Source organism: Vanacampus margaritifer, chromosome 2 (genome assembly GCF_051991255.1).
Source record: "Vanacampus margaritifer isolate UIUO_Vmar chromosome 2, RoL_Vmar_1.0, whole genome shotgun sequence".
NCBI classification, from domain to species: Eukaryota; Metazoa; Chordata; class Actinopteri; order Syngnathiformes; family Syngnathidae; genus Vanacampus; species Vanacampus margaritifer.
In genome coordinates this window covers 43,594,023-43,607,100 of record NC_135433.1, presented here as the reverse complement: position 1 = coordinate 43,607,100, position 13,078 = coordinate 43,594,023, and the positions used below count along the sequence as shown (strand labels likewise).

At 36.9% G+C, this 13,078-nt stretch overlaps 1 protein-coding gene across 4 annotated transcripts in view; it reads right to left on the bottom strand.

Moving 5' to 3' along the window:
* Positions 1-484: 484 nt before the first annotated feature.
* LOC144043286 (laminin subunit alpha-3-like) overlaps positions 485-13,078 on the bottom strand; it is a 119,013-nt gene continuing 106,419 nt past the window's right edge. For 3 of the 4 annotated variants that reach the window (XM_077556728.1, XM_077556727.1, XM_077556729.1), the window contains 8 exons: positions 8,564-8,697; positions 5,306-5,486; positions 5,041-5,199; positions 4,787-4,952; positions 4,467-4,609; positions 1,203-1,296; positions 996-1,115; positions 485-886 (listed from right to left, as the gene is read on the bottom strand). In XM_077556728.1, the coding sequence (XP_077412854.1) occupies positions 741-886; positions 996-1,115; positions 1,203-1,296; positions 4,467-4,609; positions 4,787-4,952; positions 5,041-5,199; positions 5,306-5,486; positions 8,564-8,697 (1,143 nt within the window). In that variant the 3' untranslated portion in view covers positions 485-740. Of the gene's footprint in view, positions 887-995; positions 1,116-1,202; positions 1,297-4,466; positions 4,610-4,786; positions 4,953-5,040; positions 5,200-5,305; positions 5,487-8,563; positions 8,698-11,774; positions 12,423-13,078 lie in introns of those variants that run through there. The other variant, XM_077556730.1, reaches the window with a different exon arrangement.

Below are 13,078 nucleotides of genomic sequence, written 5' to 3'. Positions count from 1 at the left end.
GTGGGGACTCAAATGATGCAAAACGGGAATCAAACATGCCAAAAGGGAAAAGTAGCGAGCACCATCAACTGAAAACTATTGTTACATGAATGTTTGGGTCCAAGCATTTTTCATTTCCAAACATCAACACAATATATATTCTGTATTTATATATATATATATATATATATATATATATATATATATATATATATATATATATATATATATATGTATATATATATATATATATGTATATATATATGTATATATATATATATATATGTATATATATATGTATATATATATATATATATGTATATATATATATATATATATATATATATATATATATATATATGTATATATATATATATATATATATATGTATATATATATATATATATGTATATATATATATATATATGTATATATATATATATATATATATATATATATATATATATATATATATATATATGTGTATATATATATATATTAAACATGTCCTTAAAGTGCTGGGGTATGTACTGTACACTGCAGCCCCAAATGACAAATCCCCCCAAAAAACAAAAAACAAGGCAATGCATTGATAAGTTGGTGCTGTACATGATTTTCAAATAAATACATCCATACACACACACACACACACTACCATATATACATTGTGATACACACATTCTCTGTCTTCTTGGTAACAGATTGCACATGGTTGTTTGAGGTGGTCCCAAGTTAAGCCAAAAACAATGCAGTGATGTGCTTCAGCCCGGACACTCCTTGAGGTTGACGGGACCGACCACCGAGGGCAACCTGGCGAAAGAGACGGACTCGCCGTTGACCTTCATGTCCTGGATGCAGCCCACAAAGGACGACGTGACGGGCGGCGTCCGCAGCGATGACATCTCACCTGCGGAGAGTGCGCTCAACTCAGCATGTTGATTGGAATCATTTGAGGAAAGGACGTTTTGGGTTGCATAACTGTGTAAAATGGCTTCCAGAGTAGACGGGGCACTCACCAGGAACTCCTCCCACGTAAAGAGGATATTTGGTCAAAGTGGCGGTGGAAGACGGCGGTCCAATTTTGTATGTGTCCACTGTGTCCACGTGCAGTTGCACAACATTCTTCCTCTTGATGACTACAAGATGGGGATGTAAAGTCGTATGTACGCATACGTCATGTTTATATGGAAATTAATAGAAATATGGTGAAGATGGCAATTTACCGGAAATTTTATGAAACGTTCCATCGCAGAGTGTCGTTTTTGGCTTCACAGATGCCATGAACTCCCCTTTGCCATTGTTTACTAGTGCCACCACCTGTATAAAAAAAAAAGTCATTTAGTTGCAACACACTCATATAAGTTAAGAACAAAAAAGGGAAAAAAAAATACCCTTTGAACATCTGTATAGTATTCCATATTCTTAAATCACACATGCTGACTAAGGTTATCATAGTTAACGAAATATGAAATATCCAAAACAAAAAATAAAATAAATAATTAAAAAAAAATTAACATAAACTGCTTTCCCCCCAATTTTTTTATTTAAAAAAAGTGAAACTACATCTTACATGAACTATAATGGTAGAGAAAATGTCCTTTGTTTTCACCTTTGTTCAGACCATGCATGAGCTTTCGGAGTTCATATTAAATGTATTTAATTTGGAATAGCTACAGAATAAGGAAAGTCAAACAGTTGTTTGAGAATTGTATTTTATCCGTCATTGCCACGGCTCCTCATCAGCCAATAAACTCCTCACGCGTGAATCGATACTGCAAGCTCTGCTACTCTCAGCCAATCACGTAACTGGCTCCGCCTCATGTGATTTGATTGACAAGGTAAAGTCATTCGGCTGTAAAACGCCAATATGTAATAGAAAGGCCATTGTGGAAAAGGACATTATGAAATAAAAGCTGGCTTTGTAAAAAAACATTTTCTTATCTTATAAAACTTAGGAAAATAAATTAAATGTCATTTTTATTAAAAAGTATGACGTTGTTAAAATAATCATTATGAAATATTTAATCAAAATAAAATATTAGTTACATATTAAAGAATAGCGTGAACACTTTTCAGAATAATACTAACACATTTTACACTTTGATGGCAACATTACACAATTGCCTGTTATTTAGCGAAAGGATTTTTATTTCAAAATGATGTTTTTATTGCTTGAATTTTGACACTTTCGAGCTTCCATACTAATACAGGTCATGGACTATTGATAATATAGTGGGGGCACCAAGTCATTATAGCTCAGTGACACTATTTAATTTGACTGTTTTCATACTCAGTTTCTTTAAAAAGGTGCTCTGAAAAAATCTCGTTAGCACGTTAGCATCAGGGCTATAATAGTTTTGTATTTTTTATTTTGACTTGTTTCTTAAATTAAGTTAGTTTGTTTTTAGAGCAAGTTTGTTTGTTTAATTTTGTTTTTCAAAAATGCTTTGTTTTAGTTCAGGTTTTATTATGTAGTTTTAGTATTAGTTTTTTTATTTCTTTTACATAAATGGAGTAATTGTCGAGTGTATTTTGACACTTTCGGGCTTCCATATATTAGGCCCACGACCCACCATCTGAAAATAATTGCTTTCACGTGACAGTTTGTAAGCGGAAGAATACGCTAACTTTAGCCTGACAGGTGATGTGGTCTTCTGAAATTCTGAAAGCTCATGGCGGAGTATTGGAACGTACTGTAAATCACTTGAACAGTAAATAAAGAGCTGATACTGAGTGAGGTCAGGCTAAGGAAGTTAGCATCATGCTATGCTAACAGGCACACAATACTTGTTTGGTATCGTATTCAGATCAAGATTCAGATTCTGTTTGTCCTCACTGTGTATAGTTTTAAAAGTAGTCTCTTCCTTTTTGAATTAAGTTATTTAAACTTTATTTGTATATTTTTTTACCACCTATTGACAATTCCCAATATCAACGGCCATTTCTGATAATTCACCAATGTAACGTAATGCAAATGCTTCCTTTACACAGTGAAAACAAACGGCATATTGAATTGCTTTTGCCTGTGACTAACATACAAACCAGGCAGATTGTTATAGTCAAACGACATTTCAACACATTTTGAAATCAAAAATAACCCTCACAAATCAAATGACAGCGATCCAAAGTCCAATGCTTTTCAATGAGCGCAGAGATTTCTTTCACCGAGTTGACCGACCATTTTGAATTGTGACGTAAGCTCGGAATTGTCAATTGTTACCTCATCCTTTGTTTTTAGCGAAAATCAGCTAATTTGTATTTACTTGCATTGTATTTTGACTTCTTTTTTTTGGGGTGAAACTTTTCACTGGGAAACTACCTAATTTAGTGACACACTTGAATATTATTTGAACTTTAACTTATCTTTTTTCTCCGTCTGCTTGTAATACTATTAGCTAATTTAATTAATTAATTTAATTATCTAATTAATTATCAATTTATTTGTATTTTACAACCTTATTTTGTTTCATTTTTACTGTATTTTAGTTGGGTATACATTGTTCTTAATTTTATTCCTTGTTTAAATGTAATGATATTTTTTTATTTCACTTTATATTTTTGCCTTTTTGCTTGATTTATTTTATTGTCTTATGCAGTTATGCTTTACCGTACTTTTTATTACCATCCTTTTTTAATTGTAGATTTTTGGCCACCCTACTCTGTTATATTTTATGGACTTTCAATTTTACTATGTACTTGGGTGCTATTTAAATAAGGCTTGATTTGCTTATATAGCCCCTTCTATGAACTTGTTTTATGTAGAATATAATGTTAGTTCAAATGACTCCCAAATTGAACTCTAATGTTCTTATTTATTGAATTCAATGGAGTATAACGGTGGATAGACTTCAAATTAGTTCTTGTGTATCCATGAAACCTTTTGTACATTTCAGAACCAAACAGGTACGGGCATATAAACCACCCAAGCTGTGAATGGTACCCCTAAAAGGTCACTTTTGTGTGACAATATTTTTTACTCATTCACTCCCAGTCTTTTTCACTGAAGCAATCCCCTTCGCTCCCAGCTGTTTTACTGGATTTTGACTGATTTTGCAAGGCCCACAGAATATTGTGTTTGATTGCTATAAAAACATGGAACCTACCAAAAGAAAGATTAGAGTCTTTCATCAGGAAAAAAAAAGTATATTTCTATCTGTTTTAGTTTTGCAGCAATTAGCATTAGAATATAGCTAAGTATCATCATTATTCACAAATCTGTTTAAAACAGTGGGGGAAAGGGCTTTTTTGCAACTTGGCCCTGGTTGATCTCTTATACTCTGCTGCCACTTGCTGGCCGTTTTTTGTAATAACTACCATCGCTTCAAGCATTCCCTTCAGTTCAGAGGCTGCATCAAAGCTTTCTGTATGCTCTAGCATAAAAACATAAAAAACATATGAATACGTTTATGGGACCATGGTAATATTTCAAATAGAACGTATTTATCCGTTTTTGGGAGCAAACGAGTTAACAGCCATTCAGTCCTCACCTCTCCTCTGTGCAGGTAAATACTGACATAATGGCCTTGATGAGTTCCGCTGGAATCGCCAACATGCAGCAGGAGGCCAGTTGTCGTCCTTGGGCGAACGTTAAACAGTAGCTCAAAACTGGATCCCACAGCAAAGGAATCATCTGGAAAGCGAGTCAATGTATAGAGATTCTTTGTTTTAATTCATGTTAATTGGATCAATTATGCAAATACGTCTGTAAAACAAGAATTCTATTTATGGTATGACTTGATGTTGACATTTCAGCTCAGATGTGGTTATATCATGAAATATCACACAAGACGTAGTAGTGAGTTCTCACTGATGACGACGTGCGCTCCATTCCCCGCCAAATAGGCCCCCTTCTGAACGTGGCCCTCAAAACAGGGGCCGGCCCCGTGGTTTGTAGTAGGATTCAGCATGGGTGCTCCGTTCATTTTAAAATGGCGCACGCAGCCGGACACGGTTTGCTTTGGGAGGTTCTTGGACTACAAGGAACCAAAAGTACAAATCACAAACGAGAGTATTTGTCCGGTAATGTGTAAGATGGTGAGATCTTGGATGTTGGAAAAATACCTTTAACTCTTTGTGGAGGTAGTCCGGGGCACTGCCCAAGAACACGGGCGACATGAAGTGCTTCATGGAGGCCACATCAGCCGCACTCAGCTGACCGTCCTGCGCTCGGATCCCGTCCACCACCAGGCGGAATTTCTTCTTCTCCAAACTGAACATCACCTGCAGGAAACAGCAGCACCATATACTATACACCATAACATACAAACCTATTGTGCAGTGAGTGGCAAAGCTATTCTGTTTGTGATTCAAAATGGCTACAACTCACCGAGTGCCACTTTCCATCGTTGTACTTCTCCCTGTTGAAGATCTCATTGTATTTGCCCACAGACAGTCGGATTCTCCCTTTGGACATGTACAGAGCCAGGTGAGCGTCCCCTCCTCTAGTCGCAGCGAAGAACAGCAGGCCCTCTGGGGATCGAGTCCGGATGTCCAGGGAGAAGTGCGGCCTAGAGGGAAAGAATGATACAGAGACATATTTTTAACGTGTTTTCCTGTTTTTTTAACGCTAGAACTAGGGATGTAACGATTCACTCAAGCCCGATTCGATTTTCAGTTCCTGATTTTCGATTAGATTACCCCCCCCTTTTTTTTTTACACACAAAAAGATTCATTTGATAACCAAAATATGTTTTTATTTAATATCTACATTTTTCTTTGTTACAAACATGAACTTTTTGTAACTTCATAATTTTGACTTTTAACTACATTCTTGTTTTGTTATCACCTTTTTGTGGTTAAGGTTAATATTCTGTTCTCGCAACATGTTCTCAGCTTTGTGCAAAGAGACAGATATGAAGAATGAAGCTCTAAAAGCTTTGTTGAGGATTCATGTTGATTCTTTTACTATATCCTTTCACGAGGTTTGTCCTTAAACTCTTAATCTTCTCAAATGTATTGAAATAGTTGTGTATGTCTTTATGAAATCTGATTTTAGATTGTGTAATGGGAAACTTGATAAGTTTTGTTCGTTCTGCGCTTCTCAAACTTGCATATTGTGATTTTTTTCTCCCTTTCCTTTGTTATGTTTTTATTGCTGTGCTTGTTTGAGACGAATCAAAACAAATCAAATCAAACTCAAATAAAGACTAAAAAACAGATGTCTGTTGAACAAATGTAACATCGCCCTCTACTGGACTACTAAAACACTACATCAGCGACACGCATTTCACCGTGAGTGTAATTCATCTGATTCAGCGGTCAGACAATAAATTGCCCCATTAAGTAAACAAAGAGCCACTTAAAATACTTGAAACGTTAAATTGATTACTTACAAAGATCTAAACAAGTTTTACTGGCGTCTACAAATACCGGCTAAACAATACCAGATATCCACAAAACGTGTCCGTCATCAAGATGGCTAGAAACAATGAAAAACTGCGCAAGGCATTACAATTTACGTGGCATTGTAAATAGATGCTTTTAGTTTTCATATCAATGCATATTTTAAGCAGTTTACACCGAAATTAAATACATTTTTGATGCATTGTTACATCCCTAGCTAGAACATATAGAGGGCTTTGATGCAGCCTCTGAACTGCAAAGAACGGGTGAAGCAATGGTAGTAATTACAAAAACGGCCAGCAGGTGGCAGCAGAGAATAAGAGATCAAACAGGGCCATGTTGAAAACAGGCTGATTTCACCACAGTTCTAAATAGATTTATGGATAATGATGAAACCTAGCTATATATGGAAATATATTTTTTTCCTGGTTATAGAAGAGACTCTAATCTTTGTTTTGGTAGGTTCCATGTTTTTATAGCAATAGAACACAAAATTCTGTGGGCCTTGCGAAATCAGTCAAAATCTAGTAAAACGGGAGCGAAGGGGGTTGCTTTAGTGAAAATGGCTGGCAGTGAATGAGTTAAGGATTTGAAGACCTGTCATTTTGGATTAAGATTTGGTCAAACAAGGGGTAAAACTACATATTATGAGTTATAGCCACCAAGAAATAGGTTACCAGGTCAGTATAGCTAAGGGGTCTCCAACCTTCTTTCCACCGAGAGCTACTTTTAGAAAAACAAAACAGCATCGAGCTACTCATGTTTCACAACATTTATTTTATAGCCAAACTTATTCTGACATTTTGAGATAAATGTGTGTTGTTGTTTTTTTTTTACATTTTTAAAAGTGTTTTAGAAAAATAATAAATAATGAAAATACCTCAAAGTGCAATTTAAGGCACATTCCCTTCCTTTAAATATGGAGAGTGAATTACAAAGTAGCCTTGGTCCAGAATAAAGAAAGCAAGCCGGGTACCAGCTGTCAAACTCATTTATATTACCAGCCACGCCCCCGTTACTAATGCTAACAGCTAGCTGCTAGCCCCTAACGTCGGAGATTTGTGCCGTGCCCGATAATGACGGCGTAATTAACTAGCGATTTCTTAGCATCCTAAATTAATGATTGAATATGAGTTCGGGATAGCGTTGTTTTGATGTTTGTCGCAAATAAAAACTGTCAATAAAAAGTACGATAAGAAAACCCTAATCGTCGAAAAGGGAAGTCAAGCTAGCCATCACGCCATGACGCCCTCCAACTTCAAAATAACAGTCTACTAAAGCTATTTGCATTGCCGTCAGTGTATTAATCCGAACGCTTTATTTTGAAGTTAGCCCCTTATCTATCTGTCTGCGAGCTACTCAAACTACATCGCGAGTGAGCGGTAGCGAGCTACCGCTAGGAGAAGCCTGATAGTGGTACAGCTAATATGAATAGCAGGGGTTGGGATGGGTTAGCCTCAAGACGTTAGCTTTCGGCTAACGTTGGACTCGTCTGCTCGCTCCCACTTGTCATGACCATCTTTTTTAAATTATCCACAATATTCAATGTGACGGCCGTAGCATTCAATGATTTCCGTAACGAAATATGGACAACCCGTAACAGTTGGCAGCTCTGTGTTTGGCATTCGCAATTTTCATTTGCATATTTGCTCAGTTTTTTGGGGGGAAATTTATCCTCTGTTATTTGCTGGAAACAAGACTTAATATGCACAAAATAAGACGTTATAGTTCATGTTTATCCCCCCCCATACCTTTCAGTTGACACCAATTCTAAATGGGTTTGCACTATTTGTGGGTTGGGCCAGTCCCTATGTAGGGTAAATATAAACATTTTTTAAATAGATATATTGCTCCACCTTCTGATCAAATCGGTATGTTCAAATTCAATCGGTGATTTGTGATTGGCCGGTACTGGAAATTCAATCGCTGATTTGTGATTGGCCGGTACTGGAAACCTATTCACCGTTTGTATATTCAGGTCAAACACACGAAAGTAACGCTTTGCTGCCACCTGCTGGCATCTTGGTGCGAAAGACCTACTATATCTTCAAGTGAGTGCTTTGTTGCCATCTTGTGGTATCCAGAGGCAATTGTAAGCCTTTTTGGGGGGTTGTCAGTTACTCGTAGGGCTTGGAGGAACAATTATGCAATTGAAGAGACAAGACAAAGGACCAACTGTCTTACGCATAACTATGATGCAGCGTAAGATAAAAAAATTAAAAAAGTTTGGACACTCACTCACCTGGGCTGCAGCACCTGCAGCGGCAGGCTGTAACTCAAGCGGCTCACGGGCCCTCCCATGTGATACGCGTCTGTCACCAGGCCCGGTAGCGCGCACGGGGACGCACTTTCGTTCATCCCACGCATGGCCACGACCTTAAACACAAGCAGAAACACGCCAATCAAAGATGGTCCTTTAAGAAATCTACAAATGGGTTCCTGTCAATAAATCCGGTGGCTGCGGCCTCCTGCGACGTCCTAAATACAGCGTGAGGGTAATCTGATATACTGCATTAGGTACCAGTTCTTCGCCAGTGCTTCTGCCTACTTTACCACCATTCAGGAGATTAGCGCCCCCACAAACAGGACAGGAGAGATCAAGTACTGACGGTGACAGTAAAGGATCACAAAAGTCACGGTTCGGATCACGGATTTGAGTCACAGAGCAAATCGTTTTTTGGATCAGAAAACAAAACAAGATAAATTGATTTATTTTATAAAATACTTTTGACCATTAACGCATTCACTGCCATTGACGGCTATAGACGTGAAAAATTAATTTATTTGTATTAGTTTAATTTTTCCCCCTTTTGTTAACAAGAGTGTGAAAACCTAGATTTTTTTCATTGTACATTTAGAACAGATATAAAATTTGTGATTAATCGTGAGTTAACTAATGAAGTCATGCGATTAATTACAATAAAAAAAAAATTAATCGCCTGACGCCCATCATTTTTAATCTTTTCTATTTTTTAATTTAAATCGCAAGGTGATTAAGTAAAAATATATATATAATTAATCACATGACTTCAATAATTAACTCACGATTAATCACAAATTTTATATCTGTTCTAAATGTACAATTTTTTTTTGGGGGGGGGGGTCATACTCTTATTAACAAAAGTATAAAACTAATAGAAATGGTTAAAATGATTTTTGACGTTAAATAATTATAATAATTTTAAAAATCAACTCAAAATGTCTAATTTGGTTGTTTAGGATTTAGGAACATAACTTTAAGTGCAATAAGAGGCAGATACATTCTTATTTTATACCTGGTCCATGTATAAAATATTAAGTATAATTATTTTATAAAAACACCTTTTCCAATAAATAAAAACATTCAACTCAAAATGTCAAATATTGACGTTTAGATTTTAAGAAAACAACTTTAAGCCATTAATGCAGGGGTGCTCAAGTTCGGAGAGCCCCTATTCAGCCTGTTTTCCATGTTTCTCTCCACTAACACACCTGATTCATGATCAGGATCGTTATCAGGCTTCTGCAAAGCTTGCCAATTAGCTGATCATTAGATTCAGCTGTGCTGCAGGAGGGAAACGTGGAAAACAGGCTTGATAGAGGCACCCCTGTATTAATGGCTTAAAGTCGTTTTCCTAAAATCTAAACGTCAATATTTGACATTTTGAGTTGAAAGTTTTTATTTATTGGAAAAGGTGTTTTTATAAAATAAATGAAGACAAAGTTCTATTATCTTTTTTTACATATATAATGAAAAAGACAAAGTGCCAGCCAGGCACTAATGCTAACACTAGCTGCTAGCCAACAGAGAGCACAACAATATATTGCAATATCAATTTTTTTCCACCCAACCCCTAGTTGTTACTAACATAACTATAAGATTCATTTTTCAAAAAGAATTTCCAGTTTAATACATTTTGTAGAACGTTTATTTGGACGTACGCCGCCATTGTTATTCACGTCACAACGCATTCAGTGCTGAGTGATGTAGAATGGCGGCTGGTTCTCTTAAAATAAAGCTTGACATGAAGAAATATTCTGAAAAACATTTATTGAATGCTTTACTTTAAATCATGTAGTTATGTTTATTGCTCAAACACAACCTGTGCTACCTGTCGAGCTGTTACACGATTAATGCGAGAATTATGTGTGATTAATCAATGAGTTAACACTTTAACTTTGACACAGGGCTGGACTGGCCATCTGGCATTCAGGGCAGATGCCTGGTGGGCTGGCCTCTTTTGGGGCCCTATGCAGTGCTTTTTAATGATTATTTTTCTTACATTTTGGCCCACAATTTAGAGGGACCATGCGTTAATTCACTTTGAATATAGATAGCAAACATCACTAGTAGCAGAACTACATGAGCCGGTGGGCGTAAGTCAAAATGCCAGGGCCGATTTTTTTTGTGCCAGCCCTGCTTTGACAGCACTAATATATAGTTAACTTAAAACTGTTAATTCTGTTAATTTCATGTAGAAGTGACTGTTAAATCCAGTATATAAAAATGTCAAATTGAATTAAATGTTCATTCTTATTGTTATATTTTGCATGGGTTGCGCAAAGAGGGATGTTTATTTTCATTTCAAAAGCAGTTTGTGTTTCACACCAGGATCTGCGATGTTAATCTGCCATTATGGATCATATCTATAAAGTTTATATAGTTCAATCCATGCGGGTTAGGATTGTAATTGGATATCTTTCTCCAGTTGCGATTGCAAAAGCGCTTATAAGCAAAGTGCACCATCTTTATTGGGGGTCTCGTATGTCAACCAAAAATACAAAAAAAAAAAAAGTCACATGGTCACAATTGACATTACATACGGCAGTTTTGTGATTAATCGACAAGAAAACAATAATTTTGGGGACATTTTAATATTAATAATTGAGTACTTGTTTAGCGCCATTGTTCATTATAAAACTCTCCAAATCCTGCTATATCAGTCTCTCAACAGTAATTATTATCTGATTTCTGTAGTCCATCAGAGAAGACTAATTCTCTTTTGCATTCATAAGACATTTGCGAACATTTACTTTTACTTCGGAAAACAATGACTGAATCCGTGTCTGAATTAGTTTCAAAAAGGTTGGTGAGTACAATGTCAATTCCTCTTATGGATATTGCTGAATTGATGTTTTGTTGTTTTTTTATCACAAAAAAATACTAACGATACAACAATAATTGTCTAACAAACAGTAATGGGGGGGGGGGGTGATACACTTTAATTGTATCCCATTATTCGATTAATTGATTCTAAAAATAATCGATAGTGACAGCCCTACAGCTAATACTGTCATCACCAAGGTACAGTAATTGAACCCATTCTGCCTGCACAAGTCAGACGAGTGAACCACTACACCATCGGTGACTCGAGTTAATATCCAAACTGTACTCAAGACTCAAATGATGATTGATGCTGCATTGATGGCGTGCTTGTGTGTTACTGTTAACATGGAAGAAAGAGACAATGAGATGATTTTAGTCAGGCTTGTTATTTATGAGTGTCGTTTAAGCATAGAAACATCTGAAGAGATCAAACATGGCGTTGAATATATTATATTTTTAAAGTGGAAGTCAACCGTACACATTTTTTGACAATAATATGTTATATGTAACCTCACTAGTCTAACCCTGACATTCTGATTATGAAGCAAAATCCATCTGTTTTTAGCCATCTCAGGGGGCGGCCATTTTGCCACTTGCTGTCGACGGAAGATGACATCACAGTTGCTCAGGGCTCAGGCAACGACCAATCACAGCTCACCTGTTTTCTGAAGCTGCGCTGTGATGGGTTGTTGCCAAGTCCTGAGCAACTTTGATGCCATCTTCAATCGACGGCAAGTGGCAAAATGGCCGCCTTCTGATAATGATAAAAACGGCTGGATTTTGTTGCTTAACTCATATTAACACAAAACTAACCAGAATGCCATATTTAGACCCTTGGGGCTGCATTGAACATATTATTGTCTTGGTTGACTTCCCCTTTAACTAGTTGTGATGGTCCATAGGCTCATTGCAACGTGTTGCTTTTATTGAATGAAAGACAGAAAAGAGAAGAGTGTAGCCCAATGTTATGGTTAGACGCTTGTCAGCTGGTCTTTAGATTCCTCCTTCTTCATCTCTGGAAATGAGGCAGCAGAATAAAGTCAGTCAAACACATCAAGTCACACAATTCTACAGCAGTAAGGACCAGGGATGGTCCCAATAGAACGGAAATTTGGCTCATTTTGTGGAGCTTGATGGCAACATGTTGGTTTTTAATGGCCGATATTGTGTGATGCCTAAAATGGCTGTCATAGAATGAAAAACACTTTATATATGAGGTAAGTTAAACTTACTAATAAGCTATATAAATAAAGCTGCCCCCGCTAGTTGACGATGAGTTAGCTCGCGAATTAGCCCGCGAGCTAACCGGCTAGCTCACGCATTAACAGCTATTTGGTTAGCCTACGATTTAACAGTTAGCTCGCGAATTAGTCGCTATTTGGGAGTTAGCCCACAAGCTAACAGTTAGCTTGCGTATTAGCAGCTATGCAGGAGTCAGCGTGCGGGTGAACGTTAAGCCTGCGAGCCAACCGTTAGCTCGCAAATTAGCGGCGATTCGGGAGTTAGCCCGCAAGCTAACCATTAGCTCGCGTATTAGCGGCTATTTAGGAGTTAGCGTGCGGGTGAACGTTTAGCCCGCGAGCTAATTAGCTCGCAAATTAGCGGCGATTCGGGAGTTAGCCTGCCAGCTAACCATTAGCTCGCGTATTAGCGGCTATTTAGGAGTTAGCG